Source organism: Emys orbicularis, chromosome 3, assembly GCF_028017835.1.
Source record: "Emys orbicularis isolate rEmyOrb1 chromosome 3, rEmyOrb1.hap1, whole genome shotgun sequence".
NCBI lineage: Eukaryota > Metazoa > Chordata > Testudines > Emydidae > Emys > Emys orbicularis.
The window spans coordinates 171,713,416-171,728,291 of NC_088685.1; the positions used below are offsets into that span (position 1 = coordinate 171,713,416).

The 14,876-nt window shown below is 45.2% G+C and overlaps 1 protein-coding gene across 1 annotated transcript in view; it reads right to left on the reverse strand.

Moving 5' to 3' along the window:
• PPP2R5A (protein phosphatase 2 regulatory subunit B'alpha) overlaps positions 1 to 14,876 on the reverse strand; it is a 99,299-nt gene that overhangs the window by 11,195 nt on the left and 73,228 nt on the right. Inside the window, exon 8 of the mRNA XM_065400306.1 lies at positions 5,953 to 6,006. Coding sequence (XP_065256378.1) covers positions 5,953 to 6,006 — 54 coding nt within the window. The remainder of the gene's footprint in view (positions 1 to 5,952; positions 6,007 to 14,876) is intronic.

The following is a 14,876-nucleotide window of genomic DNA, read 5'->3' on the forward strand; positions in this document are numbered from 1 at the left end:
TACAATTTTGATTGAAAAAGATATTGCTAGGAAAACAACCCAGATGAAAAGATGGGAGAGGGATTTGGACAAAAACTGATCTAGATGAGTGGGTCTCTGCATGGGAAAGGGGATATACATCTTCAATTTGTGTAGCTCACAAAGAAAATGTTTATAAATTACTGTATACATGGCATTTGACTCCAGTTAAGACCCACCATATTTTTTGCTACTCAGGACATACTCTGTTGGAGGGGATTCGCAGAAAAGGGAGCATACTTGCACGTGTGGTAGTTGTATTAAGGTATAAGACGGTTTTGGGAGGAAATTATGAGAGATTCATTTTATAAGAAAATGCCAACTTCCTAGAGATCCTCTGAACTGCTTACAAAATGGTCCAGTAAAGGATCTTCACTTTAAACAAAATGACAATTTATTTATTTTTTTATTGTTAGCAGCAAGATTTTGTATTGCATATTACTGGAAAAATGTGACTTCACCTATGATTTGTGGTATAGTAAAATATAGACTGTCTTTGTAATGGAAAAGGTTTCACACCAAGTACGTACACATGAGAAGCACCAAACAGAGGATAGGTATTTAGAAATTTAGTCACCTTTTTAGTGTACTCAGGAGAGGAACGGTCCCCAGCCAGCAAGCCAGAATCTTCAGCTAGGTGCTTTGAATATTAACCTGATCATAAGTAATAACTAATGTATGATGTAGTATGTTAATGTTTTATGATAACTTTGCCGTAACAATTTTTTTTTAAAAAAGAAAAGAAAATGACAGTACTTTATTTAGGAAAGTGGATCACTGCATATGCACAATTTTCAATTTAAAATAGTTTTATGCAAAAAATAGGGTCTTCTCACTTAATGTATCTGTTCCACATGTTCAGTCAAAATCATATTTGCTTATTTAAAGCAGTAAAAGTAAGTTTTTACTACATTTTATTCTTGCTAGCAGATTGAGCTAGATTCTGTTCAGACTCATGCATCTTTAAAATCTAGTTAAAATTCTTTTGATCACTGGGCTAAATTCTGCCCTGTGTTACACCTGTGCACATTCTTTGACAATGGCAAGACATGAATTGAAAGCAACAGTATAACATGATGGAAGTTATAGGGTTTCTGTGCTATTTCATCTACTGTGGAGCTTCGTAATCTTTCAAAGTTGCTTTACATTTCTGATCTCTTTCTCCTTTAAGCTGTTGCACAATTCTGTCATCTACATCCAGAACTTTATGATCCCACTTCTGAAGAATTGTACAGTAACTCCTCACTTAAAGTCATCCTGCTTAACGTTGTTTCGTTGTTACGTTGCTGATCAATTAGGGAACATGCTCATTTAAAGTTGTGCAATGCTTCACTCTTACGTTGTTTGGCTGCCTGCTTTCTCCACAGCTGGCAGCCTCCCTATGCCCCCCGCCCGCAGACCCTGCAGATCAGCGCCTTCCCCCTCCTCCTGCCCACAGCAATCAGCTGGCTTGTGGCGTTTTGGAGGCAGGAGGGAGGGGGGAGGAGCGAGGACTCGGCGTGCAGGCTCCCCCTCCCTCCCCTGCTTCCTGCCGACAGCAATCAGCTGACTTGCGGCTTTCAGGAGGCAGGGGAGGGAGGGGGGAGGCGCGCCGAGTCCTCACTCCTTCCCCCTCCCTCCTGCCTCCAAAACGCCGCAAGCCAGCTGATTGTCCTGGGCAGGAGGGAGGAGGAAGGAGCGAGGACTCGGCGCACCTCCCCCCTCCCGGCGAGGACTCGGCGTGCCTCCCCCTCCCTCCCCTACACAGTAATCAGCTGGCTTGTGGCGTTTAGAAGGGAGAGGGGAGGAGCCAGGACACAGCGAGTGAAGTAAAGGGGGAGGAGGTGTGGGGGGGGAGAAGAGGTGGGTCAAGGGTGGGGGGAGGAGTGGAGTGGGCGGGCTGAAAGTTGAACCCCCCGCCTCTGGTGCTTGCAGAGTAGGGGAAGCTGCCCTGGAACCTAACCATCCCCCTATTTACATTAATTCTTATGGGGAAATTGGATTCGCTTAACATCGTTTCACTTAAAGTCGCATTTTTCAGGAATATAACTACAACGTTAAGTGAGGAGTTACTGTACTCCAGAATCTCCGCTTTTTTTAAAAAAAAATATATTTCTAGCCCTCATGGCTGCAAAAGTGTAAGCCAATGTTGTCTCGCCGAATATACAAAGAATCTGAAATAAATCTTCAAAAGGAGTAAAATGCTCCATTCATCTCACAGTACGTCTACACTGAAATTCAACACTTGCGGCTGGCCTGTGTCAGATGACTGAGGCTCACGGGGCTGTTTGTGGAGTAGACGTTCAGGCTGGGCTGCTCCAAGCCCAAACGTCACCAGGTGTTTAATTCCAGTGTAGACATACACTTAGAGCTCTGTGGACTGTCTGGCCATGGAATTTAACATTTTTGCCACTGAAATTTGACATGATGTTGAAGCCAGGTGCCTGATACTTTGTTTTCAATCTCTTTGCCCTGCTGGAACCTGTCTGCAGCTGCTTCTTGCTTTAAAGCTTTCCCCACAATGGGGAGTTAATTGGATTATAGTGCATGCTCTCTGCACTGTTCTGTGGAGACAGACAGCAGGGAGTTGGGGAACCAGAACTGGAATGTGGCTTGCACCCGTGGAGCAAGGAGAATGACAGTGTAGTCTGGCTAGCAGGGCTATCTGGAGCCTATGGCTGCAGTCAGGGCCTGCTGCAAGCCCTCTCTTCTGTGACATATATGGGACAGGGACGAGGGGGCTCTGAGCCATGGTAAGGAGCTGCTTCAAGAACATAAAAATCCCATTTTCAGAAAATAATCTGAAAAATTTTGTGTTAGAGTAAACAGAATTATAAGTCTCAATTGTGTGTTTCTGTAGGGGAGAAGAGGATTGGAATTAAGTTTATTTCAAAGAGACAGAATAAGTTAACACTGCAGCAGAATTTGGTGTTCTTGTTTGATAATTTAGCTCAATTGTGTTGTGTCCCCCTCACTGAACATAATGTACTGCTACCGGGACCTAAAATCTGTGACAAGATCACTAAGGCCTGGTCCACACTAACCCCCCACTTCGGACTAAGGTACGCAAATTCAGCTACGTTAATAACGTAGCTGAATTCGAAGTACCTTAGTCCGAACTTACCGCAGGTCCAGACGCGGCAGGCAGGCTCCCCCGTCGATGCCGCGTACTCCTCTCGCCGAGCTGGAGTACCGGCGTCGACGGCGAGCACTTCTGGGATCGATCCCAGAAGATTGATTGCCTGCCGCCGAACCAGGAAGTAAGTGTAGACGTACCCTAAGTAAATTCTGCAGCACACTGCTAAAGCAGGGTTGAAGTTTTACAGTTGTTTCATTTATCCCTTTTAAAACAACTTTTTAAATATTTTAAAAATACAATCAGCACAGTATCCTATTTTTATATTAAATGTTATGCTGTCTCCACATTTTTAGTCTCTTTGTTTTGATGATGTATAATCGCAATGTTGAATTTGTTAAGGACCAGGTTGGAGTATTTAACAGTTGAGGAAAGGGACATTTGGGGCTCTTGACACTTGGGACAGTGTCACAGGCAGCTTGGGGTTATGGAATATTTGCTGAATGTTTCTGCAATAATGATCATCAGTGAAATAGTTAGTGTTGATATTTAAATTCATCTTTAAATTTCAGACTTAATCCATTGATCTGAACAAGGCAGTTCACACCTCTTCTTGAGTTTCAGACTGACTGAAGACTCAGGAAGACAACACTGCATTGATTTGCAATCTGTTCATATTTTCAAGGTTTTCTTCAACCATAAGGCCAGAGACAACTGTTTTTTATAAATTTGGATTCTGGATTACAGTTTGTGTCCATAGATTCTTATATGCCGAGAAGCTCTAACTTTTGTCATTTGCTCCAACTGTTTTTGGCACCTACCACCATATCTAAAAAATATTTGCTGTGCACATGTCAATATTACTGTCCAAACACAATTAATTTTTCTTTTGAGAACAATCCTGCACTGTAAATAGAGCTGGTCAGTAATTTTCTGTTTAAAAAAAGTGGTTTCAACAACATTCAATTTTTTTTGTGGGAAAATTTCAGTTTTATACCAAAAAAAAAAAAAAAAAAAAAAAAATCAATTTTCCATTGGGGAAAAACAAGATGAAAATTTTGTTTTGGATCAGATCATCCCAAATTGAAATATTTCAGTTTGTTGGCTGACCTGCTGCTGTGCATCATGGGAGAGGAAGTCTGGCCAGGCCCATAGAGGAGAATGGGGGCCCAAGGCACCTGAACTACAACTCCCATGACGCACTCTGGCAGCTCAGACAGTTAAATGTTGAACTGACCTCAAACAAAACATTTTGATATTGGAATCAGAGCGGGTACTAGCCCCTTGGACCGATCGTAAACTGGAATATTTCCCCCCCCCCCCCCCCAGTACTAAAACAGGCAAGTTCTTATAATAAAAAGTGATTAGGGGACCCTCTTGAGGTGCTCGAGGCCCTATGCAATTGCTTCGTCTGCTTATGCCTAGTGCCTGCTCTATTGAGAATGTCTCCAGATAGGGTTGCCAACTTTCTACTTGCACAAAACTGAGCACCCTTGCCCTGCCCCACCCTTCCTCCAAGGCCACGCCTCTTCTCACACCATGCCCCCCCTCCCTCTGTCACTTGCTCTCCCCACCCTCCCTCACTCACTCATTTTCACTGGGCTGGCTCAGGGGGCTGCAGTGGGGTTGTGGGTTCCTGGATTGGGCCAGAAATGAGGGGTTCACGGTGCGGGAGGGGGCTCTGGGCTGGGGTGCAGGGTGGGGGTGGGTGAGGGCTCTGACTGGGGGTGCAGACTTTGGGGTGGGGCTGAGGGGTTTGGGGTGTAGGAGGGGGCTCCAGGCTGGGGCAGGGGGTTAGAGTGCAGGGGGTGTGTGTATGAGGGCACTGGCTGGGGGTGCAGACTTTGGGGTGGGGCTGAGGGGTTTGGGGTATAGAAGGGTACTCCAGACTGGGACTTAGGGGTTCTGAGGGCGGGAGGAGGATCAGGGCTGGGGCAGGTCAGGGTGGGGGAGGAGAGGAGTGAGGGCTCCGGGCAGCGCTTACCTCAAGCAGCTCCCGGAAGCAGCCGCCATGTCCCCCCTCCAGCTCTTACACAGAGGCACGGCCAGGCAGCACTGCCCTGTCCGCAGGCGCCACCCCTGCAGCTCCCATTGGCAGCAGTTCCTGGCCAATGGGAGCTGCGGGGGCAGGGGCAGGGTGCGGAGCCCCCTGGGCTGCCCCTATGCATAGGACCTGGAGCGGGGACATGCCGGCTGCTTCCCGGGAGCTGCATGGTGCAGAGGCTAGCAGGGAGCCTGCCAGCCTTGCTGTGTGGCGCTGCCAACTGGACAGTCAACAACCTGGTTAGAGGTGCTGACTGGAGCCACGAGGATCCCTTTTCAACCGGGTGTTCCGGTCAAAAATCGGACACCTGGTCACCCTAGCACTAGATTTCATTTTGCTGAAATAAAGATTTCAACATTTTGCGTACCAAAGTTTTTCAGGATCTTTCATTGCATGAAACATTTCAGTATTTTGACTTTTTGTCCCAGTTAAGGATGAAAACAAATGTTAAAATATCAGAATTTCCAGTTGGACAGAAAAATCCAATTTCTGATCAACTAACTGGGAAGGCATGGCCAAGAACACTGAGGATCTTTTCCCAATACTGAGGTCAGTCACATGATCTCAGCAATTTAACTATTTTCTAGTCTATATTCCCATTTTTGTCACAAGTTATTACCAATAGATATAGCTGTGCTTTCAAAATAAAAAATTATTTCTCTTTTTTGGCACGTGTCCTGGATTTACAAACCCTAATTTTTCCGGAAGTGTCTACAGTTAATTACTCAAAATTAGTATTGGCAAATAATGCTATCACTGATGAGAGAACTGCACTGACACATTTTAATTCAGATGAGAAATACAAAAATAAAATACTCAATTGAAAAACACTTACTGGTTCTGTTAATGTCGTATCTTTTTCCAGGAACTGTACAACACAGTAGGCCAGCTAAAATGTAAGTAATACAGTTATTTAACTATTTTAAATTGACACTGACTATTAAGACAACACAACATAACTAAATATCACAAATGATAATGGAAACACTTTAATCAGCAAAATATCTTAGCTTTATCAGATGTAGGTCTTTTTAATTTTTCTTCCTAAGAGAAGGATATAGCTAAATTTAACTAAAAAAAGGCTGAAATATATTTCAGACTATTGTATCTTTTAAAAGCCTTCAGTACGTCCGGATGCTTAGTTTCTTATCCTAGAAAAGGCTTCATTTTTTATTTAACTAGGAGATTTGTTTCCTGTGATGCAGATCCAGCATTTAGACAAAGTCTTTTCTAGACATCAGCTCCTCAATTAGGAAGTATGTACCAATAAGCTGCGTTTCAACGTCATGCACATTCAAAATTATTGCTAGCCCAAAAGCTATGTTAACACTGAGTTAAGGTTGGGAATATAGATCACCAATTTAAGGGTAAAATCTAGGAAACTGGAAATCTAGGAAATGAGGTGGGTGAGGTAATATCTTTTAATGGACAAACTTCTATTGGTGAGAAAGACAAACTTTCGAGCTTAATACACAGAGCTCTTCTTCAGTTCTGGGAAGAGAACTCAACCTCACAGCTAATACAAGGTGGAAAAGTTTGTTTAGCATAAGTAGTTAACACATATTTCAAGGGACCATTCAAGGTGAAGTGGCCCATTAACACCATTCAGAAGCAGGGGTGGGGAGGTAGCTGGGAGGGAAGGGGGTTGTTAATTATAGATTGTTGTAATAAACCCTCAATCCAGTGTGTCTACTCAGTCCATAATTTTTCGTGTTTAGTAAAGTTATGAGTTTAGGCTCCCAGGCTCATTTTTGAAAGTGTTGTGCAAGTTTCCTTTGAGGATAAGAACTGACAGGTCAGATATAGAGTGATTGCTTTGTGAAGAGTGTTCGCCCACAGGCGATACAGAGTTTCTGTCTTTTATTATTTTTTGTGGAGTTTCCTTTTTCTGGTCCTCTGGACAGACAACTTAAATTGCCTCATAGATTTCCACCACAAATTCAACAACCAAAACCCATCCATTAAACTCTCTCTGGAACACTCCCACACTAGCATCAACTTCCTTGACAACACAATCCGTGTCAACAATGGAACCCTACAGACAACTACATACAAGAAACCTAAGGATCATCCACACCTACCTTCATAGATCCACTACCTACCCCAAACACATCAAGAAATCTGTTATCTATAGCCAAGAACTCAGATACCACAGAATATGTTCCTACGAGAAAGTCCAGGATATACACTTTGGCACACTCAAAACTGCCTTCAACAACAAACCTCCTCTGCCCACACACCCCTATTTGTCACTTACGGCCACCCACCACTGGAACCCATATGGGGTATAAAAACAAAAGAACAGCCATACTGGGTCAGACCAAAGATCCATCTAGCCCAGTATCCTGTCTTCCGACAGTGGCCAATGCCAGGTGCCCCAGAGGGAATGAACAGAACAGGCAGTTGTAGTAAGAGGAGGCCCTGAGATATAAACCTTGGTATCAGAGGCCTGGTATGAGGCCTAAGGCCTTAACTAAAGTAATGGTCAAGACTTTGCTAACATAAAGCAACGTTAAGCTGTGAGCCAGAGGCAGGCCCTGCTCACAGAAGCTGGCAAGGAAAGGGCTGATGCTGCAAAAAGAGACATACCTAAAAGGTACTGGACACCAGATATCAGAACATACACTATACCGGAACATTCCACAGATAACCTGGAACAGGCCGACCCATCCCAATGACAGGGGCAAAAGGGTAAAATGATGGATAGAGTTGTTTTGATCGAACCAACGTGTACAAGGTGAGAGGCGGCACCTTACTACGTAGAGGGGTTGTACCTTGCTACGTAGAGGGGTTGCACCTCAATACGTCAGGAGTGATGTGTAACTTGTTTGTACCTGTGTATAAGAATGTATCCCTGGGGTGGTGTCTTTGTCCGGCCGAGGGGGCAGTGGAAAGTCCCGCCACTGACTGAGCCGGGTCCATTGCCAAGAGGCATCTATTAGTACTATGCCTGGTAGACTAAGTAATCTACGGGGAACTGCAACTGTGTCCGAGGTCGCAATAAACCTAGTCGACGTGACTTTGCATCTTACTAGACTCTGTGGTTATTGGGGGTTCTCGTCGGGTTTGCTGTGTCAGCTATCTGCAGAGCTGGGACAGCACATAGAGGGAACACATGCACACAGCCGCGTGATATCAACATAGGAGAAAGCAGAGCACCACACCGGTAGCATCTGACAACAGCAGTCATCAAGTGATCCATCTTGTTGCCCATTCCCAGCTTCTGGAAAACAGAGACTAGGGACACCATCCCTGCCCATCTTGGCTAATAGCCATTTATGGACCTATCCTCCATGAATTTATCTAATTCTTTTTTGAAGAAATATCTTGGCTTTCACAACATCCTCTGGCAAGGAGTTCCACAGGTTGACTGTGCGTTGTGTGAAAAAATGCTTCCTTTTGTTTGTTTTAAACCTGATGCCTATTAATTTCATTTGGTGTCTCCTAGTTCTTGTGTTATGAGGAGTAAACAACACTTATTTACTTTCTCCACACCAGTCATGATTTTATAGACCTCGATCATATCCCCCTTAGTCATCTCTTTTCCAAGCTGAAAAGTCCCAGTCTAATTAATCTCTCCTCATATGGAAACTGTTCCATACCCCAATCATTTTTGTTGCCCTTTTCTGAACCTTTTCCAATTCCAATATATCTTTTTTGAGAGGGGACAACCACATCTTCACGCAGTATTCAAGATGTGGGTGTACCATGGATTTATACAGAGGCAATATGATATTTTCCGTCTTATTATCTATCCCTTTCTTAATAATTCCCTACATTCTGTTCACTTTTTTGACTGCTGATGCACATTGAGTGGTTGTTTTCAGAGAACTATCCATAATGACTCTCTTTCTTGAGTGGTAACAGCTAATTTAGACCCCATCATTATATATGTATAGTTGGAATTATGTTTTCCAGTGTGCATTACTTTTCATTTATCAACATTGAATTTCATCTGCCATTTTGTTGCCCAGTCACCCAGTTTTGAAAGATCCTTTTGTAGCTCTTCACAGTCTGTCCGGGACTTAAATATCTTGAGTAGTTTTGTATCATCTGCAAATTTTGCCACCTCACTGTTTACCCCTTTTTCCCGATCATTTAGGAATATGCTGAATAGGATTGGGCCCAGTACAGACCCCTGCGGGACACCACTATTTACCTCTCTCCATTCTGAAAACTGACCATTTATTCCTACCCTTTAACCAGTTACCAATCCATGAGAGGACCTTCCCTCTTATTCCATAACAGCTTACTTTGCTGAAGAGCCTTTGGTGAGGGACCTTGTCAAATCCACTATATCTACTGGATCCTGCTTGCCACATGCTTGTTGACCCCCTCAAAGAATTCTAATACACTGGTGAGGCACGACTTCCCTTTACAAAAACCATGTTGACTCTTCCCCAACAAATTATGTTCATCTATGTGTCTGACAATTTTGTTCTTTATTATAGTTTCAACCAGTTTGCCCAGTACTGAAGTCAGGCTTTCTTGTCTGTCATTGCCGGGATCACCTCTGGATCGCCCTTTAAAAATTGGTATCACGTTAGCTATCCTCCAGTCATTTGGTACAGAAGCGGATTTAAATGATAGGTTACAAACTACAGTTAGTAGTCCTACAATTTCACATTTGAGTTCCTTCAGAAATCTTGGGTGAATACCATCTGGTGCTGATGACTTATCACTGTGACTTATCAGCTGTGAGGACCAATGCAAAGAATTCATTTAGTTTCTCTGCAATGACCTTATCGTCCTTGAGTGCTCCTTTAGCATCTCGATCATTCAGTGGCCCCAGTGGTTGTTTAGTAGGCTTCTTGCTTCTGAAGATCAAATAACTACAACCCATACTCTATAGAGACCCCATCCTGAAAGCAATCTTACCTGAACCCCCTTTTCTGGCCTTCAAACAACCCCCAACCTCTCCAACCTCATCATCAGAAGCAAACTCCCCACAGACCAGGACACAACAACTCAAAGCAGCACTAGACCCTGCCAGAACAGATGCAAAACCTGAAGACATATCTCTACTGTTGCAATGATCAAATCCTCCACAATACACCTTTCAAGATCCATGGGTCCTACAAGTCTATCATAACATGTGGTGTACCTCATCTAGTGCACTAAATGCCCCAATAACAACTACGTGGGTGAAACCAGACAATCACTATGCACTTGAACGAACTCACAGAGGAAAATAACAAAAGACTAAAACACCACATCACCTATGGGTGAACACTTTTCACAAAGCGAACATGCTATATCTGACCTATCAGTCCTCATCAGGAAACCTGCACAATACTTTCAAAAGACAAGCCTGTGAACTTAACTTCATAACTTTGCTAGAAACTAAAAAATCATGCACTGAATAGAGACTCTCAATTTTTGCCTTATTACAACAATCTGTAACCCTTTAACGCCCCACCCCCAGCTATTTGCTCCTCCCCCACACCTTTCCTTTTGGGGAGACCCGATTTCATGGTCCATGACGCGTTTTTCATGGCTGTGAATTTGGTACGCCCCTAAACATAAGGCAGACAGAGTGCACTAGGTAGTTAACCCAGACTTGCAGCTACTTTGCATTTCCAGAACAGTACAAAGCAGCCAAAGTGTACTGGTGAATCTGCCCCTTAATTTGCAAGTGACTTATTGGTTTAGAGGGCTATATTACAAAGACTGGCACTATATGAAAGGACGGACAGGAGAGCCCAGTCTGAGAGTCCCAATGTCCCTGTACTTTTAAGAGCTTTGCCTATGCTCCTGCCTCACTTCCCCAGCAGTGCTACTTCAGTGTGCATCACACCTGAGGCACTAGTACCACAGAGAGTCTTTCAGGCACTGATGTCCAAATAGCTGGCAGCCACGGAACCTTTAAAAATAGGGACAGTTTGGCACAGTAGTCTACTAACTTTACATGTGTCCAGTCCCCCTCCTTACAACCAACGGAACTGTTGCATGCCAATCAGCTATTGAGGAATGATGATTGGTTAAATTACCTCTGATGCCACAATGACCCAATTAAAGAGTTACCTTAGCTGTTGAGCTGACCTTACCTGTAGCCTGGATAAACAATTTGATTTAACAATTGTTAACAATTTTGCTTCATTACAACCTAAGGTCTTCAGTTATAGTCTAAGCCCAAGATTTCAGGAAATTAAATATACAGGAAATTTGAAGTTCCTATTATGTTCATATCATTAAGGACAAAGGAAAGACTAACAGATACTAACTTAACGGAGCCAGTTTTTAAATAGTTATAACAAACTAATTATCAGATTTATTTATAAAAATTCACAAAGTGCTGTAAGTTTGGGGAAGATAACCTCTTTGTTATATTTGAAAAATACAGTGTGAATCCAGGCAAAAACAGAACTCAACCTTAACTATGGAATTGAACTGACACTCCATAATTAACATTAGAACTACATAATTTGTAACAGAACCAAAAAGCTATTATTATATATCACTGCTTTAATATTTTTTTAAATGTACAATATTTACTAGGCAGAGTAGAGCAGCTTTATCTGAATTGTTTAAGCCCATACGAAAAACGGGGTTACTCACCTTCTTCTTGTAACTGTTGTTCTTCGAGATGTGTTGTTCATGTCCATTCCAATCAGGTGTGTGCATGCACACGTGCACAGTAGTTGGAAAATTTCCCCCCTAGTAGCATCTGTGGGGTTGGTCGGACTGGGTGCCCCCTGGAGTCGCGCCTTCATAGCACCTAATAAAGGGCCCTGCAGACCTGCCACCCACTCAGTTCCTTCTTGCCGGCTACTCCAACAGAGGGGTAGGAGGGTGGGTATGGAATGGACATGAACACCACATCACGAAGAACAACAGTTACAAGAAGGTGAGTAACCGTTTTTTCTTCTTCGAGTGCTTGTTCACATCAATTCCAGATGACTCATAAGTCCAAGTTCAGGAGGTGGGGTCGGAGTTGTCCACTGATTGCAGCACTGCTCGTCCGAAGGCCACATCGTCTCTGGCCTGCTGGGTAATCACATAGTGCGTGGTGAAAGTATGAATGGAGGAACACATTGCCGCTCTGCAGATTTCCTTAGTGGGAACCTGAGCTAGGAACACTGCTGATGAAGCCTGCACCCTGGTGGAGTGCACAGTGATTGGAGGTGCAGGAACCCCTGCCAAGATGTAGCACTCACAAATGCAGGACGTGATCCATAACGAAATGCGCCACGAGTAACTGGACCGATTTTCTGAACGGCTTCATTCTCTCAATGTAAAAGGCTAGCACCCTATGGACATCCAGTGAGTGAAGTCTCTGCTCCCTGCTGCTGAAATGCGGCTTAGGGTAGAATACTGGGAGAAAGATGTCCTGGTTAATGTGAAACTGTGATACAACCTTTGGTAGGAAAGCATGATGAGGTCTGAGCTGAACCTTATAGAACACGGTGTAAGGGGGCTCGGATGTTAGGGCCTTAAGTTCAGACACCCTCCTGGCCGAGGTTATCGCTACCAGGAACACGACCTTGTAAGAGCAGTAGGACAGGGAGCACGACACCATGGGTTCAAAGGGCGGTCCCATGGGTCTAGAAAGAACCAGATTGAGGTCCCAAGCCGAGCCAGGCTGCCGGACATGAGGGTATAGCCTGTCGAGACTTTTTAGAAACTGGCTGACCATCAGGTTAGCAAAGACAGAGCGGCCCTCCACGCCTGGGTGGAAGGCCAAGATGACAGCCAAGTGAACCCTTACTGATGACATCGAAAGCCCCTGCTGCTTCAGATGGAGGAGGTAGTCCAAAATAAGCAGCACTGACGCTAGTGTTGGGAACAAATGGTGCTGTGCTGACCAGATTGAAAATCTCTTCCATTTGGCAAGGTAGGTAGCTCTCGTAGAGGGTTTCCTGCTGCCAAGGAGGACTTGTCTAACCTAGTCTGAACAGGAAACCTCCACCGGATTCAACCATGGAGCTTCCGCGCCGTGAGGTGCAGCAACCCGAGGTTTGTATGTTGGAGATAACCGTGATCTTGTGTCTAGGAGAAATGTGTACCAGTGCTGGTGGGGCCAGGTTGGAGCTTTCAATTTGACCTGAGCTCATTCCCTCCAGATCTCGAGGAGTAGTATGGGCAGAAAGGCGTATAGAAGACAACCTCCCTATGGGAGGAGGAACGCGTCTGCGCTAGAGCCCGTGCTGTGATTTTGGAAGGAGCAGAACTTCCTATTGCGTCGTGTGGCGAATAAGTCTATCTGGGAAAATCCTCACCTCTGGAAGATTGAATTCACGATGTCTGGGCGAAGGGACCACTTGTGGCCATGAAAGGACCTGCTAGCTCATTCTGTACCCTGGGAAAATACAACGCTTGTAGGTGTATTGAATGTTCGACACAGAAGTTCGACAGCATGAGGGCTGACACAGGGGAGAAGAGCGTGCACCCCCGTTTGTTGATATAGAACATTGCCGTGGTGTTGTCCGTCGTAACTGATACACATTGTCCCGTTAAGTATGCCCGGAAGGTCTGGCATGCCAGGTGCACCACTCTCAGCTCTCTGACATTGATGTGGAAAGCCAGATCCGCCTGAGACCAGAGACCCCGAGTCCTGAGGTCTTCTAGATGTGCTCACCAGCCCAACTCTGATGCGTCCGTCACTAGCGAAAGAGATGGCTGTGGATTGGCGAAGGGGACCCCATAGCACACCTCCTCAGAGTCGAGCCACCACAGAAGGGAATCAAGTACCGGGCGAGGCAGGGTCACAATCCTGTCCAAGCTGTTCCGGGCTGGTTGATACACTGATGCTAACCATGACTGGAGCAGTCGGAGCTTGAGTCTGGCATGCTGCATCACGTAGGTACAGACAGCCATGTGTCCCAGAAGCTTCAGGCAGTTTCTTGCTGTGGTGGTGGGAAACTGTCTGAGACCGCGAATGATACCAGCCAGGGTCGGGAACCTCGCTTCCGGCAGGTATGCCCTGGCTTGGGTCGAGTCCAGTACTGCCACTATAAACTCTATCCTCTGAACGGGGGACAAAGTCGATTTTGCTTCATTTAGAAGGAGACCCAGGTTGTCAAAGGTGACCCTGATGAATCTGACTTGAGCTTCCACTTGGGTCCTGGAGTGGCCCTTGATCAGCCTGTCATCAAGGTACAGAAACACCAGTAACTGGTGCCTGGGCAGTAACACAGCAATGACTGCCATGCACTTGGTGAAGACTCGAGGTGCTGCCGACAGGCCAAATGGAAGGACTGTAAATTGGTAGTGGGTATTGTTCACCACAAACCTGAGGTACTTCCTATGGGGCTGAGTGATTGCAATATGAAAGTAAGCATCCTTCAAGTCGAGGGCAGCATACCAGTCTACTAGATCCAGTGAGGGGATGATGGAGGCCAACGAGACTATGTGGAACTTGAGTTTCTTCACAAACTCGTTGAGTTCTCGCAAGTCCAGGATGAGCCTCGGAGCCATGGCCCGGAGCCAGGTGCCACTGACGGCTGGTCCCTGGATCTTGCCAAGGAGGATCGGCCTCTTTCTGTCCTCTTCTTCTTCTGCGCCAGCGATTAGGACTGGAGCCAAAGGCTGGAGTGCCCCCAAGAGGCTTCATGACGGTGCCGAGCCTCCTTGGCAGCGTCTTTCTTCAATGCCGGATCTCTTAACGACGGCGCTGGAGCGCTCCGCGCCAAAGACAACGTACTGGGACTGGGATCCTCAGCGCCTGGGTCCAACTGAGGTTGGAGATCTGCCTCCATGAGGAGGATTTTAAGCCACTGCTCCCTCTCTTTAAGAGTTCTCGGTCAGAATTTCCAACAG